General features: G+C 38.9%; 1 protein-coding gene across 7 annotated transcripts in view; it reads left to right on the forward strand.

Annotated features, from left to right (window-relative positions):
- The window catches only part of Dnaaf11 (dynein axonemal assembly factor 11), a 111,983-nt gene that overhangs the window by 39,935 nt on the left and 52,705 nt on the right, over positions 1 to 19,343 (forward strand). For all 7 annotated transcript variants that reach the window (XM_063231064.1, XM_063231062.1, XM_063231061.1 and 4 more), the window contains 5 exons: positions 3,691 to 3,882; positions 6,686 to 6,763; positions 11,335 to 11,400; positions 14,636 to 14,705; positions 15,368 to 15,463. In XM_063231064.1, the coding sequence (XP_063087134.1) occupies positions 3,691 to 3,882; positions 6,686 to 6,763; positions 11,335 to 11,400; positions 14,636 to 14,705; positions 15,368 to 15,463 (502 nt within the window). The remainder of the gene's footprint in view (positions 1 to 3,690; positions 3,883 to 6,685; positions 6,764 to 11,334; positions 11,401 to 14,635; positions 14,706 to 15,367; positions 15,464 to 19,343) is intronic.

The raw sequence follows: 19,343 nt of genomic DNA on the forward strand, positions 1-19,343 counted from the left end.
TCCCTCTGCTTGGTTTTAATTTCTCTAGATTCATAGTAAATCTAACTATGCAGTAAAATATCTTCTAATTTTTCAAAAATTTCTTGGTTTCTTTACTCTCTTGTATGCATTTTAGAATCCACTAATCAAATTCCCTAAAAATCTCTAGTAGAACTTTGATTTATATTGTTTAATTTATATGTTAATTAGGAGAAAATCGATATCTTCTTGACGGCCTTCTTGCTGAACTTTGGAATAGTTCTTTGTTTACTTAGATCTGCTGAATTCTTCCATAAAATTTTTTTTTCCTTATAAAGGTCTTACACCATCTTTTATTAAATTTGTTCCTAAGATTCTTGTAGAATTGGATTTTAAAAATAACCTTATAATTGGTTCTTGCTGCTGTTTAAGGAGAGAGATGATTTCCAGATACTGATAAAGATTAAGCAATCTTACTGACCTTCTTAAAAGATACAATAGTTAGCCTGTAGATTATACTCTGCTTTCTATGTAAAAAATACATTGTTTATAAATAGCAAGCTGATGATTAATGAAAATCTCTCAAAGTAAACTTCATTTTCATCACATTACCCACAAAGTTCTCCAATAGGAAAGAGAACAGCAAGCATAAGAATGGATGTCTCTATCCTGCTCCTGATATAAGCAAGGTTTTCAATTCCTCATCATTAAATATAAAGTCTACTATAGAGATTGGTAAAGTTAAGTAAATTTCCTTCTATTCTCCTTTGATGAAGAATTTTAATCATCATGCTTTTGGATTTTTATTAAATGCTTTGCTATTGATGTGTTGAATAACACTAATAGATTTTCTAATGTTAAATTATCCTTGAATTTCTACAGTAAACCCACCTTGTCTATGATATATTCGTTAACTCATTTCTGAGTTCTTTTTGTTAGGAACTTATTTATAATATTTGAACCTATGTTTATAAGTGAGTTTATGCTATAGTATGTTTTCCTTACTCATTATTTTTTGGTAGTGTTTTACAGCAGATTGATAGTGATCCTGGAAACTTATTGGGGAGTCATGTGCTATTTTTGTCTTTTAAAAGCCTACACTGAAAGTCTCCTGCTCTTTGTATTTTGGTAGAGGCACATAGCTGCATTTCTTGAAGATGCTCACTTGCTTTCCCACAGGACTGGCTGGTCCTGCAGCACTTGCTGCTGTCACCCCATCCAGCCTGTGAGAACAGAGATCCAGGCAGTCTAGAGAAGTCACTATGTGAGGGAGACATTGACTTAGCTGGGAAATAGTAAGAGACTTTCCAAGGCAAAAAGAAGAAACACAGAGATTTGGAGACTAAAGAGGGAGAGATGAACATTTTACGTGGGGAGTAGATAGAACCTGGTTCCAGCCAGGAGAATGGCAGCATGGGAAATGAGCTGGAGCATCTGGAAGAGAGGATCAGGAAAGACACAGATTAATGGAAAAGCTCACAATGCAAGCATTTCCAAGGCCAAGAACATGTGGCAGAAGAAGCCTGGCTTGATCTGCCCAAGAGGGTAAAGGCAGTAAGCGAGTGTGGGTTGGATTATCAGTGGGAGAAGCTGAAGAGCTGTCATGGCAGGACTAGCAGGGGAGCATACTGACCATCCTGACAGAGAATGATGTCCCTAGAGGATGCTCACAGTATCTCCGGGAACTGAAGGAGGGCCCACGAGAGGAAAAACGGGTGTCTGAGTGTCGGCCCAGACAAGGCAGCAACACTGAGTTTCTAACAACAGTGGTCATATCAGCAACACTCACCTCTTCCCATACTGCCCTCTGGCCCCGAACTGAAGGCAGGGGGCCCCAAAAGTCCCAGTGAGATAGATCACAGGGCAGTGTATTCAAATAAACCAAGCGGGATAGGAATAGCTGTTGTGCCTCGCCTGTCCACAGCTCAGATGAAGGGAGAGAGAAGCTTAGAGAAAGAAGAAAGTAGGATTTAGGTGTATGTCTGAAGCCTTGTTAAACTACTGACTTTTAATGCCTGGAAGTGATTTTACTTGAGATGAGCATGTTCTTGAAAGTGTTCTAGAACTCTGCGATCCGTTCCTGTGTGGGAAGAGGGTTCTGAGAGCAGTGGTAAAGGCAGTAATGAAAAGGAGATTTTGTTGTTCAAGTGTTAATGGACCTTATTTTATCAACTAGCTACCTATATTTGTGCCCATTTTCCTTTTGCAGACTTATGTTGCTTAGTTTATATTCCTGGTAGTGTTTCTTAGAGTTATTTTATTTTATTATGTTAAGTTGCAAAAGGTAAAAGTAAGCCAGTTAATTACTCTACAGGAAGAAGTCACTTAATGAAAATGGAATCAATTATTCTAGTTGCAATTAGCTAGAATATTGTAGAATGGTATAGGTCTCCTTTATACATTGTTTTTTCAATACCTTAAAGAAGGAGAGCTGTATGGCAGAGCATTTACTTTCAATAATTTGCATCTTTTATTTATTAAAATACCTAGGTCCATTAATATATAGAGAAGCTAAGCAGGATTTTATTCCAGGTCATTTACACTAGTTAAATGTCATGTTTTATTACTTTTATTACAAAGAATGGATGCATTCTTTGAAAAGCATCTTGTATGAAGATGAACTAAATAAGCCTTCTGTGTTACCTCGTGTCAGTAACAACAACGACCAAACTTGACATGTACTGAGTACTTACTACTTGACAGACTTGGTACTAAAGGCTTCATGTACCTGTTTCATTTAATCCATTTTCTAACAAAGTGCATATTCTAAAGAGAGATGGGGGAGGGCGGCAACCGTACCCAACGTTTACTGTTTTAATAACGTCATTTTCTCCTGCTGGAATAGAATCATCTTCTGAAAGTGGTGTCATGATCTTCCTTGACCAGGATTCTGTTTCCAATGCCTGCCATTCAGAAAATATTTCTTAAACTTGTATTGAATGAATGTGGACTATTTCATACAATATCCATGCAGGGATCTGTAAACACATCATTTAATTCTCTGACAGTCCAAAACAAGGATAAAAGAGAACAAAAAACTATTACAATATTAAAGCTACATAATCAGTAGTTAACTACAAAAAATAAATATGCATAGGCCATACTGTGGAAGGTCTCCTGTGTCCCACCAGGAAGTTTTGGAGGGAAAGAGTCAGTAAAGGACCTGGAACGAGTGTGACCCAGTGCACACACTAGAGTCAACAGTAGTGGGTAGCACTGAGGTAGACCTGGAAATGGATTATTGAAGTTCCCTGGTCTCATTGCTTGCTTGATCATCAGAACCTCTTGCGAACTAATGTCCCAGGCATTCCAGGGCTTCACCCAGATCAACTGATGAGCTTTTGATGGGAGGCCAGGAAATGTTACCTTTTGTATGGCTCCCCAGGTAATGCAGATCAGCCAGGCCTATGAGCCTATGAATCTGATACTGCGCTGACAGAGGATGCAAGCCTGTTTCAGTCATGTGACAGTGATTTCCTCCAACTTGGGTCTCTTGATGTGTACTGTATTCCTAGCATGCACATGTACATGTATACACAGTATGTTTTATCTGCATATACATGAGGGTAGGTAATGTATATTATGCTGAGCTGGAAACCAGAACAACTTAGCTAGAGAGACACCAGGAAGCATTTTTTCATTCAAAGGTAGGAAGTGAACCTAAGGAAACTGCATGAGACATTTAAGGGAACTCTTGATCTTCCATGCTCTGTGTCTGCTTGCTTTCCTTAGCCCATCTTCGTCAGAGAACAAAGAACAAGTCCAGCTACCAGAAATACAAGAAGATGCACGCAGCACAAAGAAATTGAATGGAAGTGAAGATGACCTGGAATTCTGGAACAAACCCTCTCTGTATACTCCGGAATCTAGACTGGAAACTCTCAGACATGTGGAAAAGCAACGGAAAGAACAAGAAAAATTAAGGTATCATATATATTCCCATCATCAAGAATGGGACAGTACTCTGAAGGACTGCATTTTCATGATTGTAGATTATTTTTCTCATCATTTGTGTTAAGCTTTTCTTAGCTTTACTTTTTATGAAAGTAAAATATAACTTTACTTTTATTAAATAAAGCTTTTTATTGAATTGTATTGGCTTACATTCATTATGCTTCTTTATAAGAAAATGAATCATGGCATTTGAGGTGAAATTTTGTTTGTATGTCTTTGACATTTTAACCATTGCGTGAATATCTAGGAATAGCATGGCCTGGGTTAGAAATACTAGTTGGCAGAGTACAAGTAAAAAGGTCATTGTGGATTGAATGAACTCCTTCAAATTATTTCTAGAAATTTCTGAAATGGAGAAAGAGAATTAATTTCATTTGACATTTTATGCTCACAATATAACTCTCTTGGACAGTTAAGAATGTGATTTCACTTTTTGAAGTGTTTACATGTAACCTGATGATTTGTTGGAAGCCACTCTTTTCATGTACTTTTCAAAGACAGACTCTGTGTCATTCCACTTCATGCCATTGCCTAAGCCTAGCACAACGCATCACTTACAGGAATGGCTGTAATTTACTGTCTCGTGAAACATAATGAATTAGCTGTGAAATACAGCAATCTGCGTGACAGTGAGATGAACACTACACAGTATATCTTCCTATGATTATCAGTAGAAAGACTATTGAAGTCTCTGCTGATCTCATCAAATATTTTTAGTTTATTAGAAATATAAGGAGATACAACAACTAAGTGAAATGTTACCTGAGACTTGTTGGTAGATGGGGTAGTTACCCATGGAATGATCTCTGTTGCTTTTGGAGGAGCACTGGCCTAACATGAGACAGTGTGTGCTTTGACCTGTCACTTGCTAAGTGATATTTGCAAGTTCACAAATTCTATTTCCGCGTCTATTTCCTCACATTAAATAAGACCTATATATCTATTTTTTCACTCTACTATTTTGTTAAGAAAATTAGATGAAGCCGGGCATGGTGGCACACTCTTATAATCCCAGTACTTGGGAGGCTGAGGCAGGAGGATTGTTGCAAGTTCGAGACCAGCCTAGGCTACAAAGTGAGTCCCAAGGCCAGCTTGAACGACACAGTGAGACTCTGTCTCAAAAAGACACACACACACACACACACACACACACACACACACACAGAAACAAAGAAAAGATAATTAGATGAGCCATTAAATGTGAATGTATTATGCAGATTCAAGAGCCCTTGGAATGAAAATTCCACATGTTTATAGAATATATACCATATTTCTAGCACACACACACAGACACACACACACACACACACACACACACACACACACACACACACACGCAGGTTGTATTTATATAGGTATATGTGTGAGGTATGCTGAGCCTGAAACCAGGGGAATGTTGTTTTCTTTTGTTGTGTTTTTGATCCCTGGCATGTAAAAGAGTAAGGCTGAGTTCATTGGAGGTCTGAGCTGTCCTGTGTATTGTGCTGGAGCCTGCCCAGCCCACTGAGTTCCAGAGGTGTTTGCCTGTGACTGGTCATTGTCACTAGCTGGGAGAATCCAGAGACAAGAGAAAACCTTTCTTCCTAACCTGGTCCTTGCCCACCAGATCTAGGGTGAAGTCGGGTATTTCTGAATACCATTCAGTTATCCTCAGTATTGAAATAGCAGCCTAAATGGAATCAGAATTCCAGTTTAAGATGCAGAATATAATTTTTAAAAATAAAGTTAACTGACACAAAATACCTTTTAAAGGGACAGTAGAAATTCAAAGCAAACATAGCCTACAATTCTATCAACTGAACAAATTTGTCTGTCTTATCTTTTAGATCTTGTCCATATATACCTATTCAAGGTTTTAAAAATATTTCTTCCAGATATTTTAAATAGAAATTGACTAAATTTTTATTTTACATTATTTCATAATAATCTTTTTTTATTTTCTTTTCCTTTAGTGACATGGGCTTTAGTAGGTTGGCTGATACTATTGTACATTGGTTTGCCTATAATCATGTAAATCATTTTTGCAGAGTAAAATTGGGATTTAAATTTTTAAAAATTGAGCTGGACTGGTAGCTTAGTTGTAGAAGGCTTGCCTGGCATGGTTGGGGTCCTGTACTTCACGGAAGCACCACAAAGAAGTAGACTTATATTTTATATACTGTATTTGTTTTCACTAAAACATGTTATTTTTAGATCAGTAGGTAAAGAGCGAAAAAAAATTTAAATAGTTATTAAGATATTTTATAGTATTAATGTGCTATAGCAGATCCAGTCACCCATCCTGAACAGACATTTACAATTTTTGGTTTTGCCACTACAAATGAATTTGTGAGAAATATGTTTTTACATAGATCTTTATGTACTGGTATTTTTATTTCTATAGAATACACTTTAATTATATTTTAAAAATTATAATTTTAACTAAAGCAGAAACTGTGCACAATTGACAGTTATCTGGGTAAATCATGCATAAAACAGACTCATTTAAATATTCATGGGTATTCACAGTTATTTCATGAAAAGAAATTTTCTTCCCCCATCCAATTTTTTTTTTTTTTTTTTTTTTACAGATATGGATACATCCATTTAAAATCTGGCTTGATTAATCCCCAGTACAACATTAAAGTAATTGACTTAATAAGGGAATTGTTTATATATTCAAAAACGTTTGATTCTTCTGAAACTTTCACAAAAGACGTATTAATTACTTTCGTATTCTTTTTATTTTCTCCTCCCCCTTTGCCTCTTGTTCCCACTGCCCCCCAATGTTCAGCAAAAAGAAGAAAGAAGTGAAGCCACTGCGGACGTTGGTCACTGACTCCGGAAAGGCCCTGAATGTCAATGAGCCCAAGTAGGTGAGGCCGGGGAGACCAGAAGGAGCAGCCCTCCTGCATGGCTGACTCACCTGCTCTGCGAAGACTGTAGTGATGGTTCCTAATAAGCTTGATGAGTCTAATAATAGTGTCATTTTGGCACACATTTAAAAGCCAAACATCTATTACATTTTCAACTGCATAATTTCCTTGGCATCTAGAAAATGGTCCCGACATACGGAATCATAGTTATTTATGTATTCAATGAAAGTTTGGACCATATACAATTTTGTGCCTGGAAATTACCACTGCATCATTGTTGGTTTATGAATTTTTAAAACTCTGCCATGAACAAGCTGGCTAAGAATACTGATGGATCTTCTTGCATCTACATTATATTCTGGACCTCATTTTCTAAGCATTCAAAAGCTAGGGGAAGAAATTGATGTAAATACCTCAATGAAGTTAATGAGAAAGGAAAAATATTCAAACTGGAAGTCCTCAAGCTTAACAATGTCTGATCTGCCCTATCTATTTGTCTTAAAGTTGAAAACTAGAAAGTAGCCGAAAGGCCTTGTGTGTCCTAAACAGAGACAAACAAGTCTGTGGGTTAAATCTCATTTGTTCACTTTCATCATTTCATTTGCTGTGCTATTACTGTGATAATGATAAGGGCACTGTCTAGAATCATTCATATTCCCAGCCATCACGGGAAGTAGGCAAGATTTCTCTTCCATAGCTCTAAAACCTGAATCTGAGAGCAGAAGTGACTTGCGCAAGGTCCTGTGACTGTTTGGTGGGGTGTCTGTCTGGCCCTTGCTCGCCCAGTTCTAGTGACTTCCAGATCGCATCTCCAGCCTCCCTCTCCGCCTGCCACATACCTTCTCTAGTCAGCAAACAGGACACAGCAGCAGGTTCTAGGCTGGGCCCAGGGACTTGGCAGCAAGTGCAGTAGGAGCTATCTTCATGTAGCTTAAAGATCCAGCCTAGACAGGGCACAAGGGAGACCCCAGAGCTCCAGGTACCCTTAGTAAGACCATTTTATTTCCCATCACATTGACCACACTCTCTGCCTCTAAAATCGATTTACTTAGGGAGATGCTATGAAAAATGAATTACTCACCACCTCCCCCTACTACTGCCCACTCCCTCCATGCCCAGTCACCCACCTAGTTCATCTACTTCCTCCCCAATTTTTTTTTTTTTATTGGTACCAGGGATCGAACTCGCGACCGCCTGCTTGCAAGGCAGGTTCTTATACCGCTGAGCTAAATCTCCAGCCCCTTCCTCCTAAATCTTATTCCCACATAGGCCGAACCCCACTCATTTTGTCTCCTTTCCTTGACCCTCACCTTCTCCTGTGCCCTCCGGAGGTTATGCTTCACCAGCAAAGCCTGTGTCCCCAGCCTTCTTGCTCCATGTGCCATCTTCTCCTTCCACTAACAGAAGCTGAGACTTTGCTTCCATTGCCATTCATGTACCCCAATGTGAACCACAGGGAGGTTCACCCATGGCTGCTTTCAGATCCTTTTCCTCTTGCTTTAAACTTGCCTGGTTCTGTGACGCACAGGCCATTCTAATACACTGGCCCTTCCCCTTGTTACTGCCCTTGTCAGATTAATATAGGAAATCTCAAACCTCTACCCTCTCCCATCACGCTAGCACCCAGACCCATCTCAGCCTCTTCTCTGCCAGCCATGGCAGCTTCACCACATATCATCAGAAGCCCTGAGTGCTCGGGTCTTCCCCCACCTCACCCCCACCCACCTATTTCCCACCTCTGATTCATTCTTAGATTTCTACCATCATTGTTTCTTCCACCTCAGTCTTCTTCACCTCATTGAGCACCATCACCTACATTTTTGGGAGCCCACTGGCCCCATTTACGCATGAGTCAAGTCACCCTTTCCCAGCCCTTTTCCTTTGTACTTTCCCCAGCCCTTCAGTCCTCACCATCTCTCACCCTGCCTTGGTACTAGGGTTCCTCACAGAAATCAATCCAGGGCACATCAACTCCCCTGTCTTTCCCTCCCTCTGTTGTCCTCACCTCACAAATTCCAACACTACTTAAATCCAGCACCCTGCCCACTCCCGGTGGCTGGGGGAACCCTTTGCCTCCGCCTGCTGGTCTTACTTTCACATGGCCACAGTCTTGAGTGGACTCTGCTGGAGTGCTTTCTGCACTGTCTTGGGCAGTGCATCCTCTAGCCTCCTGCAGGCTGCTCCCCGCTCCTTTCCTTTCCACTTACCTCTGGCACCACCTTATATTCCACAGCTTAACCATAGGCTTTACTTCTTATTTTGTTGAGAAACCAGAAGCGGTGGTTGTTTCCTCCCAACACTAGTTTACCAGCAGGTCCGTACCTGTGTCACACTCTCTCTTCTCCTGCTCCAAGGACAAGCCTGCTGATATGATTGAGTCTCTGATGGTTCTCATATCCCTGCCTACTTCCTGCAAGATTATCTATCAATGATGCCAGCTCTCCTGCATCAGTTCTCTCCACTCTACTGGCCTAGTAACGCTAGCATGCACACCAATTGTAATAATTTCTGTGTGCCTTAAAACAGGACAAAGCTGAGGTCTCCCTTTCCCCAGTGTCCTGGCCAGATAACAGTCTGTTTTTTATGCCCCTCTTAATGTTGTCCATATGCAGTCTCCAATTTCTTACTTGCCATTTTTTCTTGAAATCATTCTGGGTTTGCTATTACCAAGAAATACCATTGGTCATATTATTGGTATATCAGTGTTCATAGCTCAGCACTATCTTGCTCGATCTAGTGAATCTGGTCTAATTGAGCATGATGTTTCTTTTAAAAGCACTGTCTTGCCTTTGCTTCTGATTTTTCTTTTCCTTCCTATTCCTTCTGTTGTGGTTAACTGGATCCTTTCTGTTTTGTTTCCTATGTGCTCTGGAGAAAACTCCTCACTCTTAGAGAATCTCATTGAACTCCACAGCTTTGAACCCTGTCTTTATATTGCTCATAACCAAATCTGATCTCTTCCCTGAACTCAGGACTAAAACATTCTATTGGCTATGTGACTTCACTGTGTTGATATAAAACAGTAATCATAAATATATGGCTAAAGCAGAACTCCTGATTTCTATCCAGCCCCCGCTCTCCACCATGATGTGCTTGTCTCCCACTGTTCTCCACCACAGTAACAAGAATCCTCTCATTTGCTGAGACCAAAACCCTTGGGTTCATCCTTGCTTCTTCTCTATCTCATTTTGCTGGTGAGCCCATGAGCTCTTCCTTCTATCCAACTGGACTCCAACCACTTCCCAGTAACTCCATCATCATAACCTTATTTCTTCCTCTTGCCAAGACAATTGCAACATCTTGTTAAGTAGTCTCCTTGGTTCATCCATTAGCTTCCACAAACTTTTCTTTGCTGAATACAGAAGGAAGACAAGTTCTTTTTCTTAAGAAAAATTCTCGGAAAGCACTATACAATATTTCCCCTTGCAAAAGAAAATCACAGGACTTCACCAAAGCGCAAAGGAGGCTAGAAAATATAGTCTTTGTGCTATATAGTTTTGTGGGTAATTGAAATCAGGAGGCCTATTACCAAGGATAAAGAATGAGCAGAACATGGAAGTGAATAGCATCAGTGCTAGAGAAAACCTCTCTGAAACTAACTTTCAGTGATACATGAAGGGAGAGTTCAATTTGGCTGTATTGGGGAATAAGCAATCAAAACAGGGGAGATTAGCACAGAAAAAAGCTCTGGAGATGGTTCCAGAATGCAAGGGTCATTTGAGACCACAAAGAAGCCCTACAATGCTGGATCTTTGGGTGCAATGAGACGTGCCTGCCATAGCAGACCCATTGCCAGGAGCCACGTCTGCTGCCAACTTTGCATCTTCCAATTTAGCTTATATTCTTTAATATTTAATAAATCACACAGTAAGTGAGGTAGTCAGAAGGAAATGGACCAAATAGTTCTGAATAGTATAGCAACGGCATGGAAACCATGCTTAGGATTTGGCTTCATGATACAGTTGAAAGCCTCAGAACTTTACACCCTGTCTCTCCAGGATTCCCTGGCTGCTTCTCTGGCTGGGCCCACCTCTGTGAGCTTCTGTTTCTTCATCTATAAAGTGGAGATATAAAGCACTGTCAGCCTGAGCCTTCCCCAGAACAATGGCAATGTTAGCAATGAAAGGAGAAGGAAAAAGGTGGCCAAGAAAAAGACGACACTGTTGAACATTTTTAAGAATAGAAGTATTGGCTAAGGGAGCTGAAAATCTATTTAAATATCCATTAATTCCAGTGATTCATTTGCTTTTTGGCAAATGCAAATGAAATGGAAAGGAAAACTTTAGCCACCAGATGTCTCCATCTCTGCACCAAAACCAATTGTTTTTATGGACTTGACCTTAAAATTCTCTTATGTAAACAATACAAGCATGTAATTTATTGATATCTTATTTATTGATAGCTTTTTATTGCAGTTTTAAAATTAACATGTTATTTTATTGTGCCACTCTCAAAATAAGTTTGTCATTGGAAATAATTATTATCAAATTTATTCTTGATTATGTGATGAGATTGTACGTGTAGTATCTTAAAAATATCTTTTTCTTCTCCAATGTATTATTTTTAGGCTTGATTTCTTTTTGAAAGATGATGAAAAACATAATCAGATCATCCTGGACCTGGCTGTCTATAGGTAAAGGCATTTATTATACATTATTTGATAGCTTTCCATCAGTTTTTATTCTTGGTAAAAATCTTTTGTGTGCTGAAATACTTGGAATGAAATTTGGCTTGCCATGTGGTTAAATGAAATCTCTTTTCTTTTGAAACAAAACCCACTGTGATTTTTAAAAGTGTGAAAATTAAAGGAGAAGTTAATGAGCTCACAATGCCATGGCTTTGCCCACTAGAATATGGAAAACAGTTTAAATAATTTCTCAGCGCTTTCCTGACTTCTGATGTTGGTTTGGCAGTGACCGACTCTGTTCTTGTGACTGCCATATTACTTTTGTAGTCTTATTTATTTTTCCAAAATGCTTTGACATAATAAGAAGACTCTCTCTGTTATCCCATCCTAGAGGCTGGGGGTGCACCAATCAGGTAGGTGCCCCTGCACCTTCCTACCTCATAACTGGCTCCTTCCCACAGACTATGCTAAGTGGATAGGAGTGGCAAGATGTCCTGCTTGTCCCTCACTCCTACATCAGACTGTTGCTTCTGTCTTCTCCTGAAATTCCATGGCCTTTACATACACTCCTCAGCTTGTATAACCTTCCACCTGGGTGTTATCTGAAGACATCTAGGTCACTCACTTTATCTCTTGAAGGCATAGCTATAGGATGTGCCACAGTGTCCTTCTGTTTTATGTTTTCCTGATATTCCACTGTATGAATATAGCTCACATCATTATTTTTTCCCAACTGATGGACATTTTTTTTGCACTGTTGGCTGATAGAGATGGATTGGTCTCAGCCTGGTCTCTTCCTCTTCACATCAAGCTATCTCCCACCCCTTGTCTTCATTTGCTTCCTGTAACTGCTTTTAATGAGTTTCCAGCTCTCCCTTCTGACTTAATGACCTCTTGTTCTGTAGATCAACAATCAGTATTTATGTTGTTTTCGGTTAAATACTCTTTATTTTATTCTTTTATGTCCTTTCTCCTAGCAGGAAGCTGGGTCCTTCCACAGGAAAGTCCTAATGCCATGAAGAACTGGCTGCTCATCTCAGTTCTTTGTATCTTCTACAAGCTGTTTCAGACCAGATATGAAGGCCTTCCTATAAAGCATGGGTTGAGTTTATTGCCAAATAATAGATTGTCAGAGAAAGAGAACCCTGCACCTTCAAGCATGAAGGCTGGCAAGTGCCCAGATGGCAGTTGCACTGATCAAGATCTCAGGTTACATTTGTAAGATTAACTGAGTCTTTCAAGGAATATTGTCTTTCCTCTGAGGTCATTGTCCTTTTACAAGCAAAATAATCTGTGTTGACCTACTAGGTCCCTGTTTACTGCCTAAGTGGATATTTTCCATTTAAGTTCTTTTGAGAACTTAAGGTTTTTTCCAATCTTTCACCCATAGTCTGTTCTTTTTATAGCCCTTCGGTCTCATTGGCATTCAGACGATGTAACATTCTATTGAGCAAAAGTTTGAAACTACAAGCTTCTATAGATTTTATCTAAAGCTAATGATTAAAAAAGCAAAGGAAAAAAAGAAAAGCAGCATCATGTCTGCTTTGGTTTTCAAATCCTTTCTCCAGCCTGCTAGTGTCTAATTTTCTGCCTAACATTTTCCATGTTTAAGCCTTATTTCTGGAGTTTAGTGAATATATAAAGCTTTCCCTTTAAGTCTGCAGGTTGCCTCCTATTCAAGTAGTAAGCTTTTCTCATGGCTATGTATATGGATTTCAAAGAGTGGTTATATTTTTCCAGTCTGTAGTCAAACCCTTGTATTCCCATCTTTCTGTCTAACGAATTATACTTGTTGACTCATGAGATGGTTTATGAAATTAAAGCCATTCATTCTTATATGCTTTCTGCCTTTATTCAGCAAATATGTGTAGAATACTTAGTACGTGCTGCTCACAGGAGATTGTAATGAGCCTATTCCAGATGCAATCATAGTTCTCCTATAGCTTATGGCCCACTGCAGGGCATGGGGTGGAAAAGGATGAAGACAGCAGACAACCAGGCACCTAATGAGTCAGTAAAAGGGGAAAGTGTGCTCTAATGGGCAGTGACAGGGTCAGGGATGCAGAATAATAGTTTGTGCATATAGAGGTGAGTGTTTGGTGATTGGTGCTGTGGGACGGTCAGGAAAATTTGATGACATGAGCAATACAGATAGAAGGAAGAGGAGTAGCTTGCTCTAACCAAACTAGCAGGGTCATTTCAGACAAAGAGAATCCTTGCAGGGAAGAACAGGTAAACACATTAAGAGAACCTAAGCAAGGGAAAGAATATGTAATCATCAAAGTAGTAACTATGCATTGCATGGCAAGAAAATTTGTGTTTATTTTTATTATAATGTTTATGAAATAGCATAACACTAGTTTTTAGCATTATGTACTAGGCAGCAGACGTGTGATCTTACAGTGACCTTGGCAGTAAGACACTGACATTCTCATTGTACTCATGAGGAAACTGAGGCTCAGAAGGGCTAAGTGAAGAGATGGAAATGTGCTCTAAGGAGGAAGCAGTGGGGTGGATTCTTCACAAGTCTTTGTGACACCAAAGCCTAAACCTGTAACCTTCCCTTCACTGTCTTAATGTTGGTGATTTTTTTTAATCATGACTGCATTATCTAATGCTCAGAGTCAATATTTTAAGATAGAAAAAAACTCCTTATTTTAAGGAGTAATATTAAATCTAAGGTTCTCCTTTACTCACAAGACAAGGAGAACCTGATCTTGGGGTCACTGACATCAAAAGAAGACTGCTTACTCAGTACGATATGACTTCAAGGGGGAGAGAAGGAAGCTCCTCTCCCATGAAAGATGGTGCAAGCACAGCTTCAAAACAGCTGCCAGGCTCCTAGAGCATCCGAGGAGGCTGGAGCTGGTGACTACAAGCTTCAATTGCAGTAGACTCAGCATTCCAGGCTATTCACGTCGTAGGGGCTTAAAATAAAATATTCATGAAAGAACACAGCAAACTGTTTTTTGCATACCTCTGGTGTTTCAGACCTTAGATATTTTTGGGTTAGGGGCAATCAATGCCAAGTATACTTGTTGGTCTAAAACTGTAATTGCTGATGTGTTGAATTTCCTCTGGACTAGGGATTATTGTAAGACTAATCTAAAAAACCTGCTTAGCATGAAAATTTAAAATGCCTTTCATTTTAAATGGTTCTGTAAATGCGAATTTGTATCTGAAAATTTTTGAACCAATTATTTTTTGAAAACTTTAAGCTTTGGTATGTTTAATTTTGAAGGTATATGGATACCTCTTTAATTGACGTTGATGTGCAGCCAATGTATGTACGAGTAATGGTGAAAGGAAAGGTGCGTACAACCCTGTAGAATACAGCCCTAAAGCTTGTACTGAGCTGCGCTGTCTTAAACATTTTAGAAACTGTTAGTAAAATAGGAAAAGAGAAAACCCGGTCACAGTGCTACTTTTTAGGCAGATGGTTTTATACCGTGGGATCGATATACGGGCTGGGAGGGAAACAGCTGATAATAATGTTGCTTAAGAAAATTAATATCTTAGGCAGATGTCTGTTGTGATATACTTTTTAAAGGCTGTAAAATTATCATATACGTGGTATCCTTTACATAAAGTTAAATAATACACACAGCCTAAATTGTTAATGACTTCATTCATGGCAACTGGAATTATGTCATTTTTAAATAGTAGTTTTTAGCTTAAAGACATTAAGATGGAAATGTTATAGTTTATATATAAATTACCTTTTAACCATAAACAGACTCATTGCTCTCTCACTATTTGTGTTTAGTGACTATTCTTTAGATTTTCTGTTAAAATAGATCAAATCGTTCATGCATTTTAAGGATAGCTTATATCTTCTTTATTATTTTCCCTAATAAATCTAAATACATATCTTAACTGAGCAGTACATCTTAAATTTGTGATGAAAAGATCTCAGGAGGTAATGCAGCCATGTAACATGCCAGTGCTGTCAATAACTTCTACTCATTTTCAGCCCTTTCAGCTCGTCCTTCCTGCAGAAGTTAAACCTGACAGCAGCTCTGCTAAAAGGTCACAGACGACAGGACATTTGGTAATCTGCATGCCCAAGGTAGGTGATGGCATTCTCATTGATTGCAGGTCTGGAGACACTGGTTCCTGAAGGAACTTGACTGTCAAAGCTAATGGTGACTCTTTCAGTTGAGAGAAACAGAAAATAGACTTAGCCCAGCCCAGGTAGGAGGACAAGGCCTGTGAGAAGAGAGAGCTGAGACTGAGGTGTCTGGGCCTGAGGGGCTCCTCCTCCCATACATTACAGCAGCTCGCATCTCTGCACCTTCTTGTGTATCTGGGGAGCCTGGGTGGTTGTCGGGAGGGAGATCATGGCTATTCTAAGTGGAGCAGGTCCCATTGAGGACCTCTATTCCATGGTGATCAGTACTTCTGTACAAGTAACTATGAGAGAAGCTGTAGTACTAGGCCTTGAATCTCTCAAAAGATTGTGCTTGATTTCCAAATACTGGGCTCATCAGGTTTGCGATATTAGGTAAGTTATTAAACTTTCTAGGCCCCTGTCACCACTTTTAAGAGAGAGAATGCATATAAAATTTATAACATAGTTAGCATAATTAGTTAAATGGCCACTATTATTTTAATATTGTTTTTAATGACAGGACTTAGATATTATTTTAACTGAAACTCTTTTCTTCTTTTATTGAGATGTCGTTAATTTATATGAATTTTGTATCACAAATATTTACTGAGTGCCAGTTGTTTCCCTAAAAATGAATAAAAACCATCATCTTTAATAAGTCTACTATAGAAAACAAATAACGGTTTCTATATTATCTCTTTGCCTATAAAAATTTGCTTGATGCTATAACATTTGAAGTTACACTCAAATAATTCAAGGAAAGAGGCACTATGGTGACTACTATTATGTTAGATTATCTGGTGGTGAAACACAATGATGCTTAAATTGTTTGGTTCTGACCTGCGTTATTCTGTTACAATGTCCTCTTTTATCTCAATCTCCCCCTTTTTAAAAATTAATCTATTTTCTCTCTTTTTTTAATTAAGGGAAAACTAAATTAAAAATAGCGGGACATATTATAGTAACATTTTGTTTTCCTATTAACCTGATTTGAACCGCAGTATTGCTCTCCCCATCTTGTTTTGACTGATTTTACTCTATTCTATTTGGTTTGATAGTATCAAGTTTGAGGGTATAGGCAACCACTTTGAAGGCAATAAGATTTACTGTGATGCCCATTATGGTTTGACTATTATCTTTTTTTGAAGTCCTGTAAGTTCTCCAGTGTAGATTTTATTGGTTTTGTTCTGTACTGTTTTGATCAATTCTATTAGACCCGATGATATAGGCAACTCAATTTAAAAATAGCAAGAGGCACAATGGTAACCACTTTTGATCATCTGGTATTCTATTTTTGCATCATATACTATGCCCACCCTTCTGTTCTAACTGACTCTGTTTTGCTTAGTCACCTTATTCTCTTCAAAAAAAAAAGTAATAAGAACCTTGGGAGTAATAAAACCCAAAAAGTGTAATTGTTATTGTAAAACAGAGAGGAAAGGAAGGTGGACTAAGGGATATAACCACAGGTATGTTTGAGTGTGTAGGATGGAAAACCATATTACTGAGCTTTTGTTGATCACTGAACAGAACTGTTTCCAGTTTCACTGTATGAATGTCCACTTTATATGCTTTAATTTTATAATTTGGACAACTGTTTCTAGGAAGACAATACGTAACCTATTAACTAGTGATTTCTTACTGTATATTTTTTTCTTGAAATTCTGTATTACTTGTACCCTTTTACTGCTTTGTTTTTTTATGTCCTTTCTTTTTTCTTTTTAAATAAAAAAAAGAAATCTTTCCTTTAATATTCTGAAAAAAGTAAGTCTACTATAATCAATTATAAACAAACAAATTATTTCCAGTCTGAGAAAACAATAAGGGTGGCACTGCGCAGGCTGATTGGGTAAGGAAGAAGTATAAGACTGTGATTTCGAAGAGTGAGTTGAGTTTGACACATGGAAAGCAAGAGGGCCACACAGCAAGGAGACAGGAAGCACAAGGCATAGTGCTTCCTACAAAGTGGTTGTACGTGGCTGTAGCAGAGGACAGATGTGAAGAAGGAAGTAAGGGAAAACTGTTATGGTTTAGAACTAGGAAAGTCCCCCAAGTTCTCATGCACTTAGAAGTGGAACTTTCAGGAGGTGATGAGACCATGAGGCACTATGCACATTGGTGGATCAGTCCACAGAAGAGTTCTAAGTGCAGTGTGCCCTTAGGAGGTGGGACCTGGTTAGAGGCTGATCTTTAGGGGCATGATGTGGAAGGATACATTTTCCTGCCTAACTCCTCCCTTCTTTCTCTGCTTCCTGGCTGCCAGACCATTCCACCATACCTTCCTGCCTCAGAGCTAACCAGTGACAGACTGAATCCTTGAAAAATCATGAGCCAAAATAATCTCCTCCTTTAAGTTGAGAGTGTTAAATATTGTAATTCAGCTGAGAGAAAAGTGACTAAGACTGGTACACAGGTACACAGGCTGGTGTTATAAATATCACTCTAGATGTAGTTTGGCATTGAGAATGTATTGGAGAAACCAGAGAGGGAGTTAACAGATAAGGCAAAAAATGATAAAGGTAATTAACACTGGTTAATATATTGCATATTGTTATCTTAGAAGCAATTGTTCAGGTTACAAAATCTGTTTCCTACTCTTTTTATTTTTTTGAAATTCTGTATTATTTCTATCCTTTTTTTCTGTTTTGCTTTTTAAAAATGATAAAAATATGAATTATAAATTCATGCTTTCATATTTAGTGAGTGCATATTGGAAGGCAAATCCTTCTCTAAATGCTGAGTGAAATAAGATTCCTTCCCATAGATAGGGACAGACAGACAATAGACAATTAAATAAAGAAAGTTATTTCTGATAGAAATAATCCCTATGATGAGGATAAAGCTGATAATAAGCATAAAAGGGATGACTAAGGGCATGTGACTGTGACCTGCCACATTAAGAGTTTACGAAGGCCAGGAAAGATTCCTGCGAATGATAATATTTAATGTGAGTCCTTAATGCTATGAAGGATCAAGGGAGTACGGAAGTGATGTGCTAAGCAGAAGGAACAGCAAGAAGGTGGAAACTCTGGAGGGAACAAGGCGGGTGTTCCAGGAACAGGGAAAAAATGCCGTAATATCTGGAATATGAGTAAAGAGGAAAGTCAAGTGAGACACCCGCAACATAGGCTGAGACGGCTTTGTGTACAGCCTTGTAGGCCACAACAGATAATGGCTATTACTCCAAGTGGTATGGAATCCATTGGTATGTTTTAATCAGAGCAATAAAGGGATCTGATTTATATATTTAAAGATCATTCTGCCTTTTATATGGATTAAGCATTGAAGGATGGTGGTCAGGCATGGTGGCTTATGCTTGTAATCCCAGAATCTGGGAGTCTGAGGCAGAAAATTGAAAAATTTAAACCAGCCTGAGACCCTGAGACCCTGTCTCAAAAAGTGGGGAGAGGTGCGGGGGATATGCTCAGTGCCTTTTTAAGAGCTGGGTTATCGCTCAGTGCCTTTGCAGGAGCACTGGTTTCAGTCCTTAAAAGCACGCATGCGCGCGCACACATACACACACATACACACACACACAGAGAAGATCTAAGGGCAAAAACAGTAGAAATGGGAAGAACAAACACAGTACAAGCAGTGGAAAGGCAGCACAGTGGGTAGTCTCTGAGAAAGGATGGGCAACAGCAGGTATTTGGTGAATGGATGACAAATAATTCATTTGATGGATTTTGATGACAGGGTCAACACAGTGCAGATAAATCAAGGAGGCTTTCCCAGTAGGTGTATGCTCATGCCATTCCTTGAGACGGGGAACACTATGGAGGAATTTGGGGAAGCAAAAGTGTGGATTCATATGGCCACCATAAACTATGGATGTCCT

Source organism: Cavia porcellus, unplaced genomic scaffold, assembly GCF_034190915.1.
Source record: "Cavia porcellus strain 051 isolate PalLab524CR breed Dunkin Hartley unplaced genomic scaffold, mCavPor4.1 scaffold_19, whole genome shotgun sequence".
In the NCBI taxonomy this organism is placed as follows: Eukaryota; Metazoa; Chordata; class Mammalia; order Rodentia; family Caviidae; genus Cavia; species Cavia porcellus.